We start from the raw sequence: 22263 nt of genomic DNA, 5'->3' as shown, positions 1-22263 counted from the left end.
CGTGAGCTCTCTCTTTCTTCAAGCTTTATTATCGAATGAAAGAAGTTAAACTTAGCCGGTGTGTCCACGGCTGCCCCCTCATCAATCAGAAGTTTAAGCAATTCTGTATTTCCTTCTTCGCAGGCTGTGTGGAGTGCAGTCTTTTGGAGCTTGTCTTTTGTCTCTTTGTCGGCTCCTTGCCGGATCAAGGCCCTTGCTATATCCACATAACCGTGAAAGCATGCAATGTGCAAAGGTGTTTTTCCGTCATTGTCTGACGCAGTAGGATCAGCACCACTTTCCATAAGGATACTCACAGAGAACAACTGCCTGGATGTGCATGCAATATGCAGTGGAGTATCACCGTTTGAGGTCGGTTGATTAACTGCAGCTTTGTTGTCAATTAACAATTGAAGAATATCAAGGTGACTTTTACTTGCAGCAAAGTGAACTGCTGTCCAACCACTCTTCTCTGCAACGTCGACATCTGCCTTTTTCTTCAGAAGAAGGCGTACAACTTCCACCCATCCCATCGAACAGGCATTATGCAGCGCTGTATACTGATACGCATCCTTTGCATTGATGTCTGCTATCCAGTCTAGTAATAACTCAACCACCTGCAAGTTACCACTCTTGCTGGCAACATGAAGAGGAAGATTTTCGTGAATGTCCTCAGACATGACGCTTACGCCACGCTGGAGTAATTGACGTAGATGGTGTACATCACCTCCCTGAACTGCGTTCATTAATTCCTCAGTCAATGCTTCGACATCCTGATTAGACAATGGCGTTGAAATGATAAATATGTCATCTTTGAAAATGTCCTTCAGAGAAACATTAATGTCAACGCTCTCAGCAAAGTCTCGACAGCATTTGGGAAACATGTGTTTGCTTGTGTCCACGACAAGAATGTCACGCACAACGGATGATGTAAGTATTTTCCCAGCTTCCTTTGTGTGTTTGTGGAGCAGTTCCGTCTTCTCGGAGTCTGTCGGTGTTTTTGACTTTTCTATTTCTAGTATGGGTAAGTTTGAAACTATATGCTTAGAGTTACATTTTGCTTTGAGACCAGCAATGACTGTGTCACGAATCGTAATGACGGCAATACATTTTTTCTGCTTACAAAATTCTCTTAATACTGCAACTGCACGTGACCATTTCTTATACCGTTTATACAGGAACTCTTCATCCCCAAAAATGTCCTCCAACAGGATTACCTGCCTGCGGTCCCCTCCCACGTGATGTCTGAACTCCTCGTAGCGGTGAAGAACGAGGGGCGTCCTGTCCTGCTGCTGGTAGTGACGCAGTAAGGCCGTGGCGATGGATGTTTTACCGCTGCCAGCAGGTCCTGTGATGAAGAGCAGTCCACTGGCTTCCAGTTGCTGCAAGGCGTCCCTGTAGGCTGGGGTAGATGTGAACAGGCTGGCTTCACGGTTGATCTCCACTTGACTTTGGTCTAAACAAAAATGAACTTAGCACAACAACAAAGGCAGCTGTTTCACAAGAGACTCAAAACATACTGCAGTTATAAAATTCATGCTGATGTCTGAACTTGCAATATCACAAAAACTGGACTGTTATTTTAGATAATGAAAACAATATCCTTTTCAAAGTTGGTAACATAATTTTCTCATTTTGTCTGTCTTCATTTTATTTTTGATGCTCTCCGAAATCCAGGAATGATAGACTAAACAACAACTGTACATCAACTGAAAAAAGCACACCAGAATGAGCAGTTTATGAGTTCTGTGTTTATTAGTTCTTTCCTTTGAATGAGTTAATCCACATTTTGTGTTCCTTTTATGAGATAGATTTTCGTTCGGTTGTTTGCTTGTTTCTTTGTTTGTTATGAAAGAACACATGATTGGTTGTATTGCTGGTTGTATAGCATTAATGCTAAGTACAACCCCCCCCCCCCTACCCCTGAAGCTCCCTCCCTTCACCTTTTATCTGAGTATAGCCACTCATGTCCTCCATTGTGTTGGTAGTGGAAGCGTCCACATAATTTCCGTAAATCCTGGGTTTGATGATTTGATTTATGCGAGACAAATTCTGCGTCAGGTTGTGAGACACTTCCATTTGTGCTGCGAAGTGAATGTTGCCCTCCATCTTAGCAGGGAGGCCTGTTGGCAAACACAAAGAGTTCAGATTAAAGAAGAAAACTAGTTTTAACATTTAGAAATCAAATTAGTTAGACATTTTTACTGATAGGAATCAAACTAATTTCTTCATGCCTGTGCTTACTTATATCTCACTCAACACACATAGCGTGATCTTCCAATAGGGAACAAGATGAATACAACTCATTAAAACAGATTCTGCTTGGGCCATATACAAACTAATCAAAGTAAAAAGTGAAAATGCTTTTGTAAGTTCAACAGAGTCAATGACTGGAATCCTGTAACACCATCTGAAAAGTAAACAAAGTTAATTTTCCAGACAGCCTGGCTTAACAATTACCGACAATTTCCTTAACCTGCGTTCAGTTTTCAAAAGAAAAAACTCTGCGGTCACCTGACGAATTCCGGAAAACACCTGTCAGTTAATTTTATTTTATTTTATTGTATTGATTGTGGAACAGTTACTTTTGCTGGAAAACACTGAGGCAAAGAAACCCACGTGACATTACAGTCCAATCACTAACAAGCAAAGAAACCCACGTGACATTACAGTCCAATCACTAACAAGCAAAGAAACCCACGTGACATTACAGTCCAATCACTAACAAGCAACGTGTCTCCTTATGTAGTCGCAGATTACACGTGGAGACACACCACTCACCAGTGATTGGTCAATGATGTCACATGGGTTTCATAGTCCACGTAGTTTTAAGGGTGAGAAACTCATGTACAACCCATATAAAACTGACAGAGTTACTTCCGAACATCGTCTATTCTTCTTACCGCCCGACGTAGTTGGTGCAGTCATCATGGTGTCAGGGTCAGTCACGTGGCCAACGAGGTCACGTGATGTGGCGTCATTTCCTCCTTCAGCACCTTCCACTTGAAAGCTCTGAATAGCACTTGGATCTGCCATCCCGGTCTCCCCAAAACATTTCGGCATGGTGACGTCATCGTCGTCACGGTCACTAAGGGACTTTTCTTCCATGGTTAGTTATGGCTGCAAGAGAGCAGGTTCGAAAAGTCAAGAGAAAAGTACATTCGTTTGCGAGAAATGTCGCACTTTTCAAACTTTTAACGGCTAGTTGGTCCCAATATGATATTGTGAGGCATCTGAGGTAAACCATGTTCATATCTTAACTTTGCCAACAGATTATTGCGACAAATTTCGCACTCAAACTAGAGCATTATTTCTCGTGTCATTTCATTCAAACTCTCTATGCAAATTAAGGCCGTTCACTCGACTATCTGGATCACCTTTTGGAATAAAAAAATTCTTTTACAGAGATCACGCGACCGCCGCTCAAATAAAGGTACCCTCAAAATCAAAATCGACGAAAAATCACAAAAGCCAAAACTTTGTAACGTTTACATACAAGAAAAAAGTCAAATTATGTATCTACCTAGAACATGTATGTTCAGCTAGCTAACCCATTTCGTGTGCTATGCTATTCCCACTGATATAGGTGTCGATCGCAAGAGCGGTCATAAACGGGCGTTTTTGTGTCAATTTTTAAGGTGTATCATGACAAAAAGCGCTGTATTTCAGCAAGGACTGAGTAGATTGCTCTCAAATGGTCCGAGTAATATTATTTTGCCAACATTCTAGAGGTACTACGAGAAACAGTTTGAATTGTTGTTACAGGTATTTGTTCAGATGGTACGCAATGTTTCGCAAAACGTTTAAAAACCCGTCATAGGATTGTTCACTTGTGTCCAATAAGTTCATTACTTCGCATGTCTGCAGACAAATGATTGATACAGATACTGCCAAAGTTTCATTTGAGTTTAATTACTGACGTAAATTTGCTAGTCATTTTAGCACATAAACATTTTGTTAAACGTTCACGCTGTTTTGCACTGACAGCGGTTATTGCTGCGTGCCTCTCAAAACATGATGCGGTCATGCTTGGCTGAGCGTCGCTGTGGCACAGTATTCATCCTAAAGATATCAAGTGTGTTTACACCGCTAGCAACTGTGCGTCAGTGCTTATACGCAAATCAATCTTTGGCATTGTGTGTATCAATCATTTGTCATGCCAAGTCATGATTTTTTGGACACAAGTAAACACTCCTGATGAAGCTTCCAGAAGCGAAAATTCGTAATCGTCTTGTGTCGTCTTTGTATTGGTGAGTACAGTAATCCTTTGTTTTTTAACTTTGTTCATCTTACCACAGTCACTTCGTTGTTTTGACTCCTGTGTGTGTGTGTGTGTGTGTGTGTGTGTGTGTGTGTGTGTGTGTGTGTGTCCGCGATGCACGCCCAAGGTTCTCGATGGATCTGTTTCAAATTTGGTGGCCATATTCAGGTACACTCCGGACACAACCTGCTCGATGAGATATTTCAACACGTGCTCTCAGCGCGCAGCGCTGAACCGATTTTGGTTTTTCTCTGGATCCATTCCCAGTAACTCTTCCTTATCTTCTCCAGTGTTTTCAGCGTTTATCTCCCTTCCTTCGTGTGGCGTCAATCCATATTCCCGTTACTACGTTACTATTTGTAGAATGTCACTGCACTGTCCAGAACGCTTTCCGTGCACCCGTAAGTTGTCCTTACTGTGAACAGCTCAGATCATGGGTAATTTTAACACCTTCACATTTAAATGCTTATTTTATAGCCATCCATTGAATTGAGAAGAAAACAAAGCATACTAAACTGCTAAGCATGAATCAAACAAAAAGAAAATAAAAAGAACCAACAGCATCGTTTTGTATGTGTGGGTAGTAAACACGTTTTATTTACAAAATACGGCGGAAAATGGCGACAAATTTGTTGCACAGCGACAGGTCACTTTCTTCAACCAAGGCCAGTGCTTTCATACATGATAAAGGAAAGCAAATATGGCCTGAATAATAAAGTTATAGTGTTCCTTTGCGTGTCTGAGTGATAAACTGTTTTAACCAACTATCTTCTGAAACGTAATTGCACTCAGCAGATTTGTCTTCCGCTCATAACTTTCGTGTCGCAGAAAATCATTCACAACACAGACCAGTCATTTTTAGCATTGCATTTGGGAAGGGCTACTATTATAGTGTGTTTTAAGAAAGAAAAACATTATAGTATCAGCAGAACACGACAAAATGAGTTTTCGTGTCACAGCGTTATGGGCGTGATATTCTTTAGACTTTTTGTGCTCACACTGTAGCAAAATCATTGACAACACAGACAAGTCAGTTTTAGCATAGACATTGGGAAGGGCTACTATTATAGTGTGTTTTAGGAAAGAAAAACATTATAGTATCGGCAGAACACGACCAAATCATGACAAATGAGTTTGCGTTATGGGCGTTATGGGCGTTTTTTCACACTGCAGATCATATCTCAAAAACTACGGAGTGGATCTTTATGAAATTTGATATGGATATTTTTGACTGGATTTTCTCATAGAAGGTTTTTCCGTTTATTGATAGGACAGTTTGATGACGTCATATTTTACCGTTTGTCGTCGACAGCGATGGGACTCGACATGAAATGTTCAGGCCACTGAATCATTTTCGTGCTGTTCCCATTCCACCTGGGAGTGACCTAAGCTTGGCGGGTCCATGGTTCGGAACTTTGGGGACAAAGTTCATTCAAAGGGGGTCGAGTGTGACAGGGAGACTACCGTCGCCCTTCACAGCAGACTCTGCGGAGTTGTTCGCCTTAGAAGTTGTGGGCTTTACTTGCATGTACCCGTAAGTTGTCCTCACTGTAAAAGTGCAAAGGTCGAATCTATTTATCGAAAAATCCACTGTCATCTATCTCTATATATTTATATATAGATAGATATATACGGCTTCTGTGTGTATGTGTGTGTGTGTGTGTGTGTGTGTGTGTGTGTGTGTGTGTGTGTGTGTGTGTGTGTGTGTGTGTGTGTGTGTGTGTGTGTGTGTGTGTGTGGAGGCAACACCTGTGGATTGTAGAGTTCTGTTTGTGATGGGGTCTGGCGGCCTTTGTCTGTCTGTATGTTCTGGCATTTAAGAAGCCATAACAGATAATATAGGGCTTAGAAATAAGCTCTAAAATTCTCAATCCCGTTTGACAGGACTTCGCCTTCAAAGGTGATTGTGGTGAACCGCCACGCTGTCTGTCCCTGTCTCGCGATTCACCCCGGCGAAGCCGCGTATTCCTATAGTACGAAATACGTAAGCTAGCTAAACAAAATAACATTTTCTGGGTAAATATTTGATTTGACTTTCCTTGTATGTAAAAGCTGCAAAGTTTTGCGTATTGTGATTTTTTTACATTTAGTCAAGTTTTGACTAAATGTTTTAACATAGAGGGGGAATCGAGCCGATGGTCGTGGTGTATGTGTGTGTGTGTGTGTGTCTGTCTGTCTGTCTGTGTGTCTGTCTGTGCGTGTGTGTGTGTAGAGCGATTCAGACCAAACTACTGGACCGATCTTTATGAAATTTGACATGAGAGTTCCTGGAAATGATATCCCCGGACATTTTTTTAATTTTTTTCGATAAATACTTTTGATGACGTCATATCCGGCTTTTTGTAAAAGTTGAGGCGGCACTGTCACTCCCTCATTTTTCAATTAAATTGACTGAAATTTTGGCAAAGCAATCTTCGACGAAGGCCGGGGTTTTGGTATTGCATTTCAGCTTGGTGGCTTAAAAACTAATGAGTGAGTTATTTTTTTATTAAACGATCCAAAAACAATTTCATTTTATTCTTCGTCATTTTCTGATCCCAAAAACATATACATATGTTATATTTGGATTAAAAACAATCTCTGAAAATTAAAAATATAAAAATTAAGATCAAAATTAAATTTCCGAAATCGTTTTAAAAACAATTTCATCTTATTCCTTGTCGGTTCCTGATTCCAAAAACATATAGATATGATATGTTTGGATTAAAAACACTCTCAGAAAGTTAAAACGAAGAGAGGTACAGTAAAGCGTGCTGTGCAGCACAGCGCAACCGCTACCGCACTGAACAGGCTCGTCACTTTTACTGCCTTTTGCACTGGCGGCGGACTACGGTCATTGTGAAAAAATGCAGTGCGTTCAGTTTCATTCTGTGAGTTCCACAGCTTGACTAAATGTAGTAATTTCGCCTTACGCGACTTGTTTATTGGTTGATAAATTCTGGCGACATTTGCAAATGGCGAATAGTGGACTAGGCATAAAAGATGAATTTTTTTTTTAAGTGAAAACTCTTGCTGTCGTTTCAACATAGCATTCATATCGGTTGTGAAACCTGGTTCCAAAGAGTTTGAGAACTACAGATCAAAATGTTTAAACTTTTTGTCGTTCAGATTTGCATATTCATTGCAATAGCCAATTTTAAAGATAATGCAGTAAAAGTATTGTCAGTATTTGGGGGAGTATGATCTGAACATTTACGTCTGCAAGTATTGCCACGAATTTTGTGATTACAAGAACTTGTTCTGCATCAAATGTGCTGAACGATAAACGGCAGAGTGTTACCTTGAAGCCAGTAGAACAGGAAGGGAAGAAGACGGGCACTGGAGGATCAACAGGAGGAGGCAGAGAGTTTCAATAATCAAGCTTAGGGGCATTATCAAGGCAGGAAAATACTCTCCCACTCTACTTATCAGCATAACAAAACAACCCGTACAGGTCGTGTTTTTGAGTCATAACATCTTTGGGTTTTTAAAAAAAGAAATGTACTTCATATTTTGCATACACACCTGATCTGTTCTAGTAACCCAAGTAAAATATATGAAAAATGATTTTATACTGTAAAGTTGTCAATTGACAAAGATGAAATTGTCAAGAATTAAAAACAAGTCGCGTAAGGCGAAAATACAACATTTAGTCAAGTAGCTGTCGAACTCACAGAATGAAACTGAACGCAATGCAACGCAGCAAGACCGTATTCTCGTAGCATCGTCAGTCCACCGCTCACGGCAAGAAGAGCGGGGTAGTACTTGCGCTGAGAAGGATAGCACGCTTTTCTGTACCTCTCTTCGTTTTAACTTTCTGAGCGTGTTTTTAATCCAAACATATCATATCTATATGTTTTTGGAATCAGGAACTGACAAGGAATACGATGAAAGTGTTTTTAAATTGATTTCGAAAATTTAATTTTCATATTAATTTTTATATTTTTAATTTTCAGAGCTTGTTTTTAATCCGAATATAACATATTTATATGTTTTTGGAATCAGCAAATGATGGAGAATAAGATGAATGTAAATTTGGATCGTTTTATAAAAAAAATATTTTTTTTACAATTTTCAGTTTTTTAATGACCAAAGTCATCAAGTAATTTTTAAGCCACCAAGCTGAAATGCAATACCGAAGTCCGGGCTTTGTCAAACATTACTTGATAAAAATTTCAACCAATTTGGTTAAAAAATGAGGGCGTGACAGTGCCGCCTCAACTTTCACGAAAAGCCGGATATGACGTCATCAAAGACATTTATCAAAAAAATGAAAAACATGTCTGGGGATATCATACCCAGGAACTCTCATGTCAAATTTCATAAAGATCGGTCCAGTAGTTTAGTCTGAATCGCTCTACACACACACACACACACAGACACACACACACACACACACACACGCACATACACCACGACCCTCGTCTCGATCCCCCCCTCTACGTTAAAACATTTAGTCAAAACTTGACTAAATGTAATGATTGATGAAAAAAATGTGTATTATAAACAAATAATCACATGAAGCCATATACTTTACTTGGGTTCCTAAACAAAACAATAACAAGTAGCGTAAGGCAAAATTACTACATTATTTTAGTCAAGCTGTGGAACGCACAGAATGAAACTGAACGCACTGCATTTTTTCACAATGACCGTAGTCCGCCGCTTGTGCATAACGGAGTGAAACTGACGAGCCTGTTCAGCGCGGTAGTGGTTTCGCTGTGCTGCATAGCACGCTTTTCTGTACCTCTCTTCGTTTTAACTTTTTGAGCGTGTTTTTAATCCAAACATATCATATTTATATGTTTTTGGAATCAGAAACTTTTCTGTATTCTTGTTAACTTTATGAGCTTGTTTTGAATCCAACCTATCATATCTATATGTGTTTGGAATCAGGAAATGATAAAGAATAAGATGTACTCATTTTTGGATCGATTTCTTAAATTTCATAAGATTAATTAATCTATTTTCGTTAATTGTGATCACATTTTAAGAGTAAACATGACATATGTATATATTTTTAGATTCAGAATGTGATGAAGAATACGATGCAATCAATTTTAAATCTGTTTGCGAAAAATCGATTTTAATGACAACTTTAATTAGCAAACTCATTAATTAATTTTTAAGCCTTCAAGCTTAAATGCAATACCGAAGTCCGGGCTTCGTCGAAGATTACTTGACCAAAATTTCAACCAATTTGGTTGAAAAATGAGAGCGTGACAGTGCCGTCTCAACTTTCACGAAAAGCCGGATATGATGTCATCAAAGACATTTATCCAAAAAATGAAAAAAAGTCTGGAGATACCATACTCAGGATCTCTCATGTCAAGTTTCATGAAGATCGGTCCAGTAGTTTTCTCTGAATCGCTCTACACACATACACACACACACAAACACACACAAACACACACACACACACACACACAAACACCACACCCTCGTCTTGATTCTCCCCTCTACGTTAAAACGTTTAGTCAAAACTTGACTAAATGTAAACAAGTCGCGAAAGGCGAAATTACTACATTTAGTCAAGCTGTGGAACTCACAGAATGAAATTGAACGTAGTCCGCCGCTAGTGCAAAAGGCAGTGAAAGTGACGAGCCTGTTTGGCGCGGTAGCGGTTGCGCTGTGCTTCATAGCACGCTTTACTGTACCTCTCTTCGTTTTAACTTTCTGAGCGTGTTTTTAATCCAAACATATCATATCTATATGTTTTTGGAATCAGGAACCGACAAGGAATAAGATGAAAGTGTTTTTAAATTGATTTCGGAAGTTTAATTTTGATCATAATTTTTAATTTTTTTAATTTTCAGAGCTTGTTTTTAATCCAAATATAACATATTTATATGTTTTTGGAATCAGAAAATGACGAAGAAAAGATGAACGTAAATTTGGATCGTTTTATAAAAAAAAATATTTTGTTTACAATTTTCAGATTTTTAATGACCAAAGTCATTAATTAATTTTTAAGCCACCAAGCTGAAATGCAACACCGAAGTCCGGCCTTTGTCGAAGATTGCTTGGCCAAAATTTCAATCAATTTTATTGAAAAATGAGGGTGTGACAGTGCCGCCTCAACTTTTACAAAAAGCTGGATATGACGTCATCAAAGACATTTATCGAAAAAAAGAAAAACACGTCCGGGGATATCATACCCAGGAACTCTCATGTCAAATTTCATAAAGATCAGTCCAGTAATTTCCTCGGAATCGCTCTACACATACACACATACATACACATGTGCACATACACACATACACCATGACCCTCATCTCGATTCCCCGTCAATGTTAAAACATTTAGTCATAACTTGACTAAATGTAAAAAGGTAAGCATTTACTGATTTTTGCCGTTAAATCTGTCTTTTTCTCTCTGTCTCTCTCTGTCCCTCTCTGTCTGTCTGTCTGTCTGTCTGTCTGTCTGTCTCTCTCTCTCTCTCTCTCTCTCTATCTCTCTCTCTCTCTCTCTCTCTCTCTCTCTCTCTCTCTCTCTCTCTCTCTCTGTGCGATCTTATCTTTCTGCAGTTAATGATAATAATGATAAAAATAATAGTAATGTACACTTTGTATGTGCAATTTCTCTACAAATTAGAGCACAGGACCCCAAAAAATAGCAAGGAAAATTACAAATAGCGCACTAAAAATTGACAAATGCATGTGAACATATACATATATATACACAGGCACATAATTATCTATGTGCAAAAAAAACATCCACACATACCCACCCACCCCCACACACTCACATGCACACACAGAACCATGCAATCGATCAGTGAGACAGTCAACCGACAATTGTATAATTATAGGAGTATCATTTCAACAATGTGTTTGATGTTTGAACTATATCTGATTAAAATCACTATCTTTTCTATTGCAGATTGGTACCCGGTATTTTTATGGACCCGGACAGTATGGAAAATAGCTATTTTTGGCGCAGACAACAACCCAGTGCCCAAGAAACGTCAGCGATGCCGCACATTCTTCTTTATTGTTGATGGCCAAGAGCAACACGTCTGCAAGAAATTATTTTTGGCGACATTGAATCTTAGTGAAACCTATGTTGATCATGCTTTGAAGAATAGCACGAATGGCACCTTCGCTGGGAAAGAACACCGAGGAATGAGCCGGCCACACAACAAAAACAGTGAAGAGGCTATTGAGGGAGTCAGACGACACATTGAGTCCTTCCCCGCTGTGGAATCACACTACACACGGAAGGACACGCAGCGTAAATACCTGGAGCCTGGACTGACGGTCAAGAAGATGCACGAGTTGTACGTGCAACAGTGCAAAGAAGTGGGTCGAAAGCCAGTTTCCACCAAAAGTTACTGACAGGTGTTCAATAACGATTACAATTTGGCATTCCATATCCCAAAGAAAGATCAGTGTTCTCTGTGTGCTGCTTTCATCATGAAAAAGATCAAAGAACTGGCCACGGAAGATGACAAGAAGGCGTTTGAAGAACACCAGGAAAGAAAGAAGCGGGCCCGTATTGAAAAAGAGAAGGACAAAGCAGAGGCAAAGGAAGATCGCCGAAAGCATGTCGTCACATTGGATCTCCAAGCGGTCCTCCAGGCGCCTTGTGGTCTGGTGAGTCTGCTATATTACAGACGACAACTCTCAGTGCATAACTTTACCATCCATTCACTGGCTGATGGAGAAGCCAACTGCTACACATGGGACGAATCTGAGGGTTGAAAAGAGGAGCTTGCGAGATTGCAACTTGCATTTATTTTTATCTTCGTTCACTTCCAAACAGCGTTGAGGAAGTTATCATCTTTTCAGACTGCTGCTCAGGGCAAAATCGAAATCAGTACCTAGCAGCTGCTCTCGCCCATGCAGTCCAGAACATCGGAAACATTAAAACCATCACACACAAGTACCTGGAGAGTGGCCATACGCAGATGGAATGCGACTCCATGCATGCAGCATGCACATTTGCAAAAAAAGAGCACGCCCATCTACACCCCTAGTGGCTGGGACATCATTCTGCGTATGGCCAGAAGAACACGCCCTTATCAGGTGATCCAAATTAAGTTCACATATTTTTTAAATTTTAAGTCACTGGCTGCAGCAACTCTCCGGAACACAAAGACCGACATCGCTGGGCAAAAAGTCAACTGGCTGAAACTTAAGGCACTGCGCTTCGAAAAGAACAGAGAAGAAAAAGTTTTGTACAAAACTTCCTTTGATCAACCCTACCAGACAATCAAGGTAGCTGGGGGCAGCAAGAGAGGTCGTGCTGCTCCAGTCCACACCATACCGTACCTGTACAGCCAAAAACTTCCGATCTCTGAGGCCAAGAAGACGGATCTTTTGTACCTGTGCTCCTCTGGGGTCATTCCCGAGGAGCACCACAGCTTCTACACGAGCCTCATCGCCTCTCCTGCTGCTATGAACCGCCTCCCACAGCCTGACACCAATGAGCAGAACAATGACTCTGAATAACTATCATACTTTTCGCCAGAGACTCTCCGGCCAACCTGAGTGACTGCTACTAGAAAAGCCATTGTGGTCTGACTTGATTTTATTTTTACATTTCATGACTGGGACACGTACATGCTGGATACACAATGTTACTTCAACTTACAGACCTACAATACCAACTTTTTGTTGTGGTATCGACATGCTATTGATGTGTCCTACAACTTTGATACGTTGACATACATTGCAACTGGGATGCTTACAATGTCATACAGGATACAAAAACCTACATCGGATTATAACACTACCTTTATGATAATGGCAACGACAATCACTCCATTGTGTAACGAGTTAATGTGACATTGATGTGTTGTGCAACTATGATACATCGGCAGAATTATTGTGATTAGGATACAAAAATACATCGGAATGCTGAATCAGGTTAGTTTCCAATGTTTCCTATTTGTTTGTTTGTTTGTTTGTGTGTTGTGTCTGTGTCTGTGTGTCTGTGTTTGCGTGGGTTTTTTTGTGGTTTTTTTTTATCGCACGCCATCATGGAGTATCGAGTTTAACCTAGCGTTTACTTCAACCCACTGATCAAATTCAAACAGTCTGCCGTGTCGTTTTTCTTTTTTTAACTCTTTTTTTTTTTCATGGAACCTATTGTGTAATGATCATAAATTAAGAACAGATTAGAAAACAGTCGCGTAAGGCGAAATTACTACATTTAGTCAAGTTGTGGAACTCACAGAATAAAACTGAACGCACTGCATTTTTTCGCAATGACCGTAGTCCGCCGCTTGTGCAAAACGGAGTGAAACTGACGAGCATGTTCAGCGCGGTAGTGGTTTCGCTGTGCTGCATTGCACGCTTTTCTGTACCTCTCTTCGTTTTAACTTTCTGAGCGTGTTTTTAATCCAAACATATCATATCTATATGTTTTTGGAATCAGGAACCGACAAGGAATAAGATGACATTGTTTTTAAATCAATTTCGGAAATTTAATTTTGATCATAATTTTTATATATTTAATTTTCAGAGCTTGTTTTTTAATCCAAATATAACATATGTATATGTTTTTGGAATCAGAAAATGACGAAGAATACGATGAAATTGTTTTTGGATCGTTTAATAAAAAAAATAATTTTAATAACAAGTTTCCGATTTTTAAGGACCAAACTCACTCATTAGTGTTTAAGCCACCAAGCTGAAATGCAATACCAAACCCCGGCCTTCGTCGAAGATTGCTTTGCCAAAATTTCATTCAATTTAATTGAAAAATGAGGGTGTGACAGTGCCGCCTCAACTTTTACAAAAAGCTGGATATGACGTCATCAAAAGTATTTATCGAAAAAAATAAAAAAATGTCCGGGGATATCATTCCCAGGAACTCTCATGTCAAATTTCATAAAGATCGGTCCAGTAGTTTGGTCTGAATCGCTCTACACACACACGCACAGACACACACACACACACACACACACACACACACATACACACACACACACACACACACACACACACATACACACACACACACACACACACACACACACACACACACACACACACACACACACACACACATACACCACGACCCTCGTCTCGATTCCCCCTCTATGTTAAAACATTTAGTCAAAACTTGACTAAATGTAAAAAGGAGCACTGTCTGATTACGTCATCAGACTAAGATGTATAATACACTTTTCACAAGAACTTGATAAGCAACAGTTACAGAGGTCAAAACGAATAAAGCGTATACATGTACGACCTTTATACTCAACCAAAAGGTGATTAAGTCACTTTTTTGTGGCGTTTTGAAAGGCTGTTACTGGTTTTACTCGTTTTTAGCAGAAGCTTTTGGATAATTCAGGCAAGGAATGGTCTGTCTGAAGGTCGTATGTATTTATGATTGGTTTCCGCAGGCTGTACATTCCAAAGAGTGCTATCGCGACCAAATCATAGTTCCACCTACGACGTTTATTGAGGATTTAGAGCTGCCCACCTGTCAGTATCTCAAGTTGCAAGTGTTTGGCAGCCCAGGTTTACCATGACATGTCATGCATTTGGCCTGGATAAACAGCGGAAATGCTTGTACGTGGTTTATGCAGACCTCTATTCATTTGGAGTATGCTTTGTGCCGGAGTGCATCAATGTCTTAATCAATATATAGCACACAAATCATCCATTCTTGTTTATAAAACAGTATTTGTGATTACAAAAGTTACTTAAACATGCAGAGAAATGAACACTGTTTTTATAGACACTAATTTGTTGGGCAATAGAAACAAGGAAATATTTCATTTTAGATGTCGAACTTTCAGATGGCTCTGCTGTAAAATTAGCTGAAACTGCGTTACGATGTTTATGCGGTCAGCCCTTGTAATTTATACTAATTTTATTCGAGGAAACAGGCTCGTTTATACGGAAAAAGGTTTGACTGATTCCGGTTAGATAACAATCAGCTGTCTTCATTTCTTTGTTTTGTCTGTATGGACAGTTGTATTAGAGATAGAGCAAAACGGGCTTTCGCATCGTATAAACCTTAGAAACAGACACAATTGGTTGCAAACTTTTCAATCAGTTTTTTTCTACCCGACATTTTACGGTTACACAATTCTATGGGTACCAGACTGCTCCTATTTTAAGATACACCATTGCTCCTCTGTCGGACGTACAGAAGAACAAGAACAATAATGTATTCATCCATATAACATAACAGCCATTGGTGTTTGTAATGGTGTGGGTCCGAATGTTCACACGCATACACTCCAGTCCTTACTGATCCGATACAGTAACAAACCATTAACAGCAAACAACATTTTTTTTAAAAGCCAATAGATTTAATAATAACAGGTCAAAGTCATCCCAAAAATACAGTCAACTAAAATTGTTATCATCATCATGTGTTTGAAATAGTTGAAGGACGTTTGTTATTATTGTAAATATTGACGATAAGACTGTTATTATTGTGGGGTTTTGTTGTTGACAGGGTACGTTGTAGCCGATCCTATCTAGTATACTCTAGTCTAGTATAGTACACACGTTAGTTACAACAGTAATTATATACTAGTCTAGTATAGTACACACGTTTCACAGATGTAATATCAAACGCAATGGATTCTTGCTTTAAACACAGATCACGGAGGCCATTTTACTTTTTGTCCACAGTTTCTGGCTGGTGTCGTTTGTGTATATCTCGTTTAATAATGCAACCTTCTCAGCGCATCTGCGAACTTTTTCATGGTAATATAATTTACATAACGTTCCACCTGCTGACAACTTTCAAACAATCGATGTGGTGAAAATCTCTCGCTCGTTGATATCGTATCCCAACATTCTTCTCTAAACTTAGTTTTCCTTGCCATCAGGCCATTGGCTCAATCATTGTACAATGAAAGAGCGCAAATGCAAGTGTTCAACTGAGTATGAAGACGCCTGGTAGAAAGGGGTGTAATCCAAACATCGTTGCTTTTATAATACTTGTGTTTCGAATGGTCAAACAGGTTAGAAACTGAACACGTACCGAACACGAAGCCGTGAAGTTGCTGCGATGCAAAAAAATCAGCCAGAAGTTGAACATCGTGATGGTCTTTTAGTCTTCGTGCTCATTTCTGACTTTAGCACAAAACGGCGCAGTTTCAGTCCATGACGAGACTAGTTAGGAGTATGAAAATACTTCCGCGATGCACCCGTAGCCCGCTGTCAAGTGGAAAGCGAATCGTGCCTTGCGTGTACCGTATTTCCGTGTGCGTGTATTTATGACGCAGACTCTGACATCTGAAACCAGTTGGAAGGAGACACAAAGCTGTGTAGTTTCTTGTTTTGTCCCTTTTGCTCTGTTGATATGCGAGGAACAAGGCGCTTGTTAGATAGAACGATTTTTATTACGGTGACTGAAATGTGCTGGACCCTCCTACTGCGTACTCGGGGATAAAACATTCCTGATTCCTGAGTCCTGAGCGTGTTGTTTGGCTTTTTTTGAGAGTGCCTCAGTGCCACGGTTGTCTCGTGTCAAGTTCGCGTGCCTGTGCTGTAATAATGTGTACATCGAGCTCGAGTCGTCTGTGCGTGTGTGTCACGTTACTCACTCTGCATTCAACTGACAAGGAAGTGAATCAACAGTCGTTGTTGGTTTTAACCTCAGCTGCAGGTTTTATTTTAGATTCTTCCTGGCTGTTGCATTAATTGTGTTCAGAGCTCTCATTTCTTGTTTTGAGAAACATTGTACAAGCAATGGTTTGAAGTTTAGTAAAAGGGAAGTAACCATTTCTTTTCCAGTAGGCATGAAGAAACCCATGATTATCGGTCTTGATTTTTTTTTAAAGTTGTTTGGTCAAAAGAAGATGTGCGGAAATAACTGTGTCTGATTTGTATTGGTTGTGAGACAAGTATTCTACATGTGCTCCTTGGTCACGTGTTTCAGACACGACCCTCACTAGTCATTGGCCCTTGGCCACGTGTTTCAGACACGACCCTCACTGGTGATTGGCCCTTGGATTGTTTGTCTCGCTAAAAGCAAGGTACTGATTCAGTTTTACACAACCCATACAAACCCGACACAGTTATTTCACCCCCGGTATAGGGGTGTGTATAGGATTCGCTTGATGTGTTTATTTGTTTGTTTGGGTGTGTGTTTGTGTTCGCGTATAGATCTCAAGAATGAACGGACTGATCGTCACCAAACTTGGTGAACAGGTTCTATACATTCCTGAGACGGTCCTTACAAAAATTGGGACCAGTCAAACACACGGTTAGGGAGTTATTGGTGGATTAAGATTCTACAACGACTTATAGAGGCACATATTAATGGTCAAAGGGAAATAACCTTCTCAGTTGGTGGCAGTGAGAATGGTTATTTCCCTTTGACCAACGGGGGTGTTTTTCCTACCTCGGAGGAATTTCTTGTTTCGAGAGTTGTTCTATTGCCCTTTTGATTTTACGAGTAGCTTTGAACGAAGGGAAGATGTTAATTTGAACGTAGAGAGTGGTCAGCCGGCAGAGGTATGGGTGGGGGAGAGGTCAAGGCGGGACAGGGCAAGACGAAGAAGGTGAAGGCCGAGCGATTGTGGGGAGGGAGGAGAGTCGGCTGATTCTAGGAACTGCAGCTATCCATGGGAGTGGAGATGTAGGGGGAGGGGTGGTAGCAGTGAAGGGCAGGTACTGTGTGGGCGTACAAGGTCAGTGTCATGCCTCCAATATTGACAAGATAAAAGTGGAAGAGATTGTGCAAACACACACACACACACTCACGCACACACACACAAGCACGCATGCATGAGCACACACACACACACACACACACACACACACACACACATGTGCGCGCATATACACACGCGCACGCACACTACCACCACCACCGTCACCGCACCGCGCATCAACATCAACTTGACCAACAGGTCTGTCTTGTGATCAAGAAACAGATCAGTGCAAGACTCCTAAGTGACCTGGTATTGTGAGAAGAAATTATCATTAGCCCCAATCGTTTCTTTTCGTGTCGTGTAGGCCCTACCATCTTAGTAATGTGCAGACAGTTCTCCCTCGTTGTGTTTACTCTTATGTTATCTTATTTCATATGTTACTCACCTGTCTTAACTGAGAAAGGAAACATGTTCATGTCTAAGATAGTCCTCAGAGATTTTGAAATCAATTTAACAATAACATACATGACATTATCAGCATACTCTGTCAGTTCGTCTGTAACATTATTTAGGGGTAGCTTCATTTCATTTCTGATTGTGTCCAACATGCAGTCACAAAAATGCTTTAAATATCAGAGGTCGATATTATCACAATCTTGAAGCTAAGGCGATAGTAACAATAACAACAATCAATTACAGTGTGGTATTCTGTTCTGTGTCACGTGTCACCCAAAAGATGGGATTTGATTACGGCGTGTCAGATGGGTCTTAAAGAAAATAATTATGCAGATATATACTGAATCTTTGTGCACTGTAATGTGTTCTGCAACAGTTCTAAGGCCAAACAAAAATATATGTTGGTTTTGGGTAAAATGACCCAAACAAATAGGGTCGGTAGGTCGGCTTTTACATTGTTTTATAATCTCGGTTAGGTTCGCAAAATGTTCCAGGGGGTGTTGTTTTTTGGATTTGTTAGGATCGGCGGGAAAAAATCCGGTTCGGTCAGGTTACCCAAAACCAACATATATTTTTGTTTGGCCTAACTACAGAGAGTCAAAGCCACAGACATTGAAAGGAGCTGAGAATTGGAACAACACATCATTTTAAACAAACTGACACTGGAGGTGCTTATTAGCGTAATATTTATTAGAAAGCGCCAGATAGAATAAGTCAGCAATTAGCATAATTATTGTTGTTACGTCACTAAAAGGAACACGTCTATGTACAAAATTGGCCACGCTGTCTCAGATCTGGCCCGGCTTTTACATGAGATAAAACCACGCCTCCACTTGGTCACATACCAAACATCTACACCCTGGCCGCTTGTAGTGGTGAGTTTGGATTTGTTAATGAATTAATTTCCACACAAAAAGGTATGATTTGTATACAAAATGATTTAATTAATTCTCAAAACAAATACAAATGTGCACAGAGAGTACCCAGGCTGTTTATTTTTGGTATGTGACCAGGGATGGTTTTACCCCGTGTAAAAGTCTGACCAGATCTAAGATGGTGATATGAATTTGTTTTGACGAGGCGTACTGGACCTTTAAATATCATTCGCAAAAAATTAACTTCCTATCAAATCAAAAATCATAATAATATGTCAATTTTCTAAAGAATGGATAATTCAAAAGATTAACAATTTGACACAAGATAACTAATCCTTGTAACATTCCAAGGGTATACCAAGGTATTTCGTTTTAGGGAAAAGGTTATTGAAGCTGGTTGTTAGTTCATTTATACAAGACATAATGTGCAACTGACTGTTAACAGTGGTACATGTATAAATGTAAAATAATTGTTCAACTCAGTAAAGAAAATTACCACCTTGTAATGTAACACTTTTTTTAATATGCAAATGTTTTAAACACAATTGATAAAATCATTTCAATAACTTTCTTTTTTTCAATTCAAAACAAAAAGTAACAAAAGCCAAATGTGAAGGTTACAGCATTTTACCTTCAACCACTTATTTTAATTACAGCTGGGGTTTATTTTAGTGTTGTTGTGGTAACCGAGAAAGGGATGGACAGGAACAAATCCGTAATCATGAAAACACATGATTGTTTTACAATTCTGCATAGCCACATAATGCCCCTCTCCCCCCACCTCTCCCAAGAAAAAGAAGAAGAAAAGCACCCACCGATATTGACTTTGATTTTTTTTTTAACTCAAATCTAGTTTGGTACTTTCTCTTTTTGACATACTATTAGGTAGGTGTCATATTGTCCCTCTGTTATACGAAACTGTTCTATCTCAGGGCCAGTACTAGCTAACCAGGATGCTAAAATCATACTTTTTGTACACAGCAATAATATTATGACAAGGTATTTACATTAAATTCGGTGAAAATGTTCTTAAAGTTCAAATTTTTAGGTAGTGTTATTCTTTCTGGACTAAGCATCAAGTGAGTAAAAATTGAATTAAAGGGTAAATACAAAATAACGTACATGAAAATCAACAGCTGGTTTTCCTTTTATATTTTTAAAAACTATAGCTATGTAGGACTTCATTCTTTGGCTGTCAGGGTAAAAATGATGTATTCGGATCCAAAACTAAAACTGAGTGTGTACCCTGAGTTTTTGTCACACTGCTTTGCTGAAAATGTTGGACAGTTTTCACTTTTTTTAAAATCAAACATTCGCATATAAAAATGTGTTTTACTCTGTTGACTCAGTAGCTACACTCAAAATCAACTTCGATCGTTTAGCTGAGCCTTTTGAGTACTGATGTCCATTCTCCTTTTTGTCGGAAAGCATGACTTTGGTTTGTAAACAACAACAAATTGTGCTAATTTCCACTAAAAAACAAAACAAATACACTCACAAACAATTATTTCAGATCCAAAATGTCACATACTGGAACTCAGGAAGCTGCTTATCATTTTGAAATAGTCACTGGGGATGATTTGTGAGCAAGTGGCTTACAATTTGAAAATAGTGGAAAATGTTATAGGTACTGTCTACTGTTCTCAAAATGGCGTGCCACCTTTATGTTAGATCTTTCTTTTTCTTTATTTGGTGTTTAACGTCGTTTTCAACCATTCAAGGTTATATCGCGACGGGGAAAGGGGAGGAGATGGGATAGAGCCACTTGTCAATTGTTTCTTGTTCACAAAAGCACTAATCAAAAATTTGCTCCAGGGGCTTGCAACGTAGTACAATATATTATTACCTTACTGGGAGAATGCAAGTTTCCAGTACAAAAGACTTAACACTTCTTACACACTGCTTGACTAAAATCTTTACAAAAATTGACTATATTCTATACAAGAAACACTTAACAAGGGTAAAAGGAGAAACAGAATCCGTTAGTCGCCTCTTACGACATGCTGGGGAGCATCGGGTACATTCTTCCCCCTAACCCGCGTTTTTTTTTTTTTATGTTAGATGGCAAATATACCAAAAACTATTATTAGAGACAAAAACGAACTACAGAATCAAAAGTTTCAGCTCACATTACATCAGTTGAGCTAAGTCACAAATTAAAGCAAAAATTAAGATTTTGGCAAAGAAATCAGCTACCAGTCCTGCCTAAACTTCGTTTTCTTAACATAAATGTTTACTTTCTAATCAAACAATGCACTGCAGCTACTTTTCATACAAATGCTGAAACAAAGCAGCCAAACAAAACGAACAAACCCGCAAAGACAATACAAACGTAATCGAAGTATAACCTTATGTATACATACCACATCAAAGTTAACAATCATGTTTAATTTCATGAAACCAGATAAACATAACAAGTCGCGTAAGGCAACATTAATACGTCTAGTCGAACTCCCAAAACGGAATGCACGGCATTTTGCGAAGACATTAGCTTTGCCGATACCCCGTGGCCAGAAAGTGCTGACACACTCATGTGAAAAGCATATCACTGACCGCTTGAAGTGAAAAGCCAGTAGCCCTTGCGTTTAAATCGAAAATTTGTTAATAAATTTTCATTTAATTAATATACTTACCCAACTCACATAAATAGCATTAACTTCAGTTTGATGCGTAAGACATTGAAGTACTAACCCTGGAAACAGGGGGAGGTAACTCCCAAAACAAAACAAAACCTTGACAACAAGGTCCTGGTAGTTACCTCCCCTCACCGGCCGCCCGCGCATGCGCGGCACATATCGCCGGTATACTCATTCCCAATGAAACACCACCTTCAACCATTAAAAACGATTGCGGGGTAGGTTGGGAGGGCATTTACTATGTGAGTTGGGTAAGTATATTAATTAAATGAAAATTTATTAAGAAATTTTCGATTAAATCACATATTCTTACTCCAACTCACATAAATAGCAGATTGCTACATAAGGTGGCGGGAAACTCACTTAAATATGATAAGAAACCTGCCTGCTTCAACTATGACTGGTAAGCAACTACTACCATTGCAGTGGGTACTAAAAAACACACAAAAAGTAGTTAAAGAAAGACGTCATAAACATGACGTCCAAACACCACTGAGGTGCCAT

The 22263-nt window shown here is 39.4% G+C and overlaps 1 protein-coding gene across 1 annotated transcript; it reads right to left on the bottom strand.

Annotated features, from left to right (window-relative positions):
• Positions 1 to 51: 51 nt before the first annotated feature.
• On the bottom strand, positions 52 to 16541 carry LOC138951331 (uncharacterized). Its single transcript, XM_070322953.1, has 5 exons — positions 16175 to 16541; positions 2883 to 3099; positions 1923 to 2102; positions 416 to 1435; positions 52 to 77 (listed from the first exon to the last, which is right to left on the bottom strand). Exons 2-5 carry the CDS (start codon positions 3085 to 3087, stop codon positions 52 to 54), a joined length of 1431 nt encoding a protein of 476 aa, XP_070179054.1. The 5' UTR covers positions 3088 to 3099; positions 16175 to 16541.
• Positions 16542 to 22263: the final 5722 nt, after the last annotated feature.

Source organism: Littorina saxatilis, linkage group LG16 (assembly GCF_037325665.1).
Source record: "Littorina saxatilis isolate snail1 linkage group LG16, US_GU_Lsax_2.0, whole genome shotgun sequence".
Classification (NCBI taxonomy): Eukaryota; Metazoa; Mollusca; class Gastropoda; order Littorinimorpha; family Littorinidae; genus Littorina; species Littorina saxatilis.
This window is presented reverse-complemented; position numbering and strand designations above follow the sequence as displayed.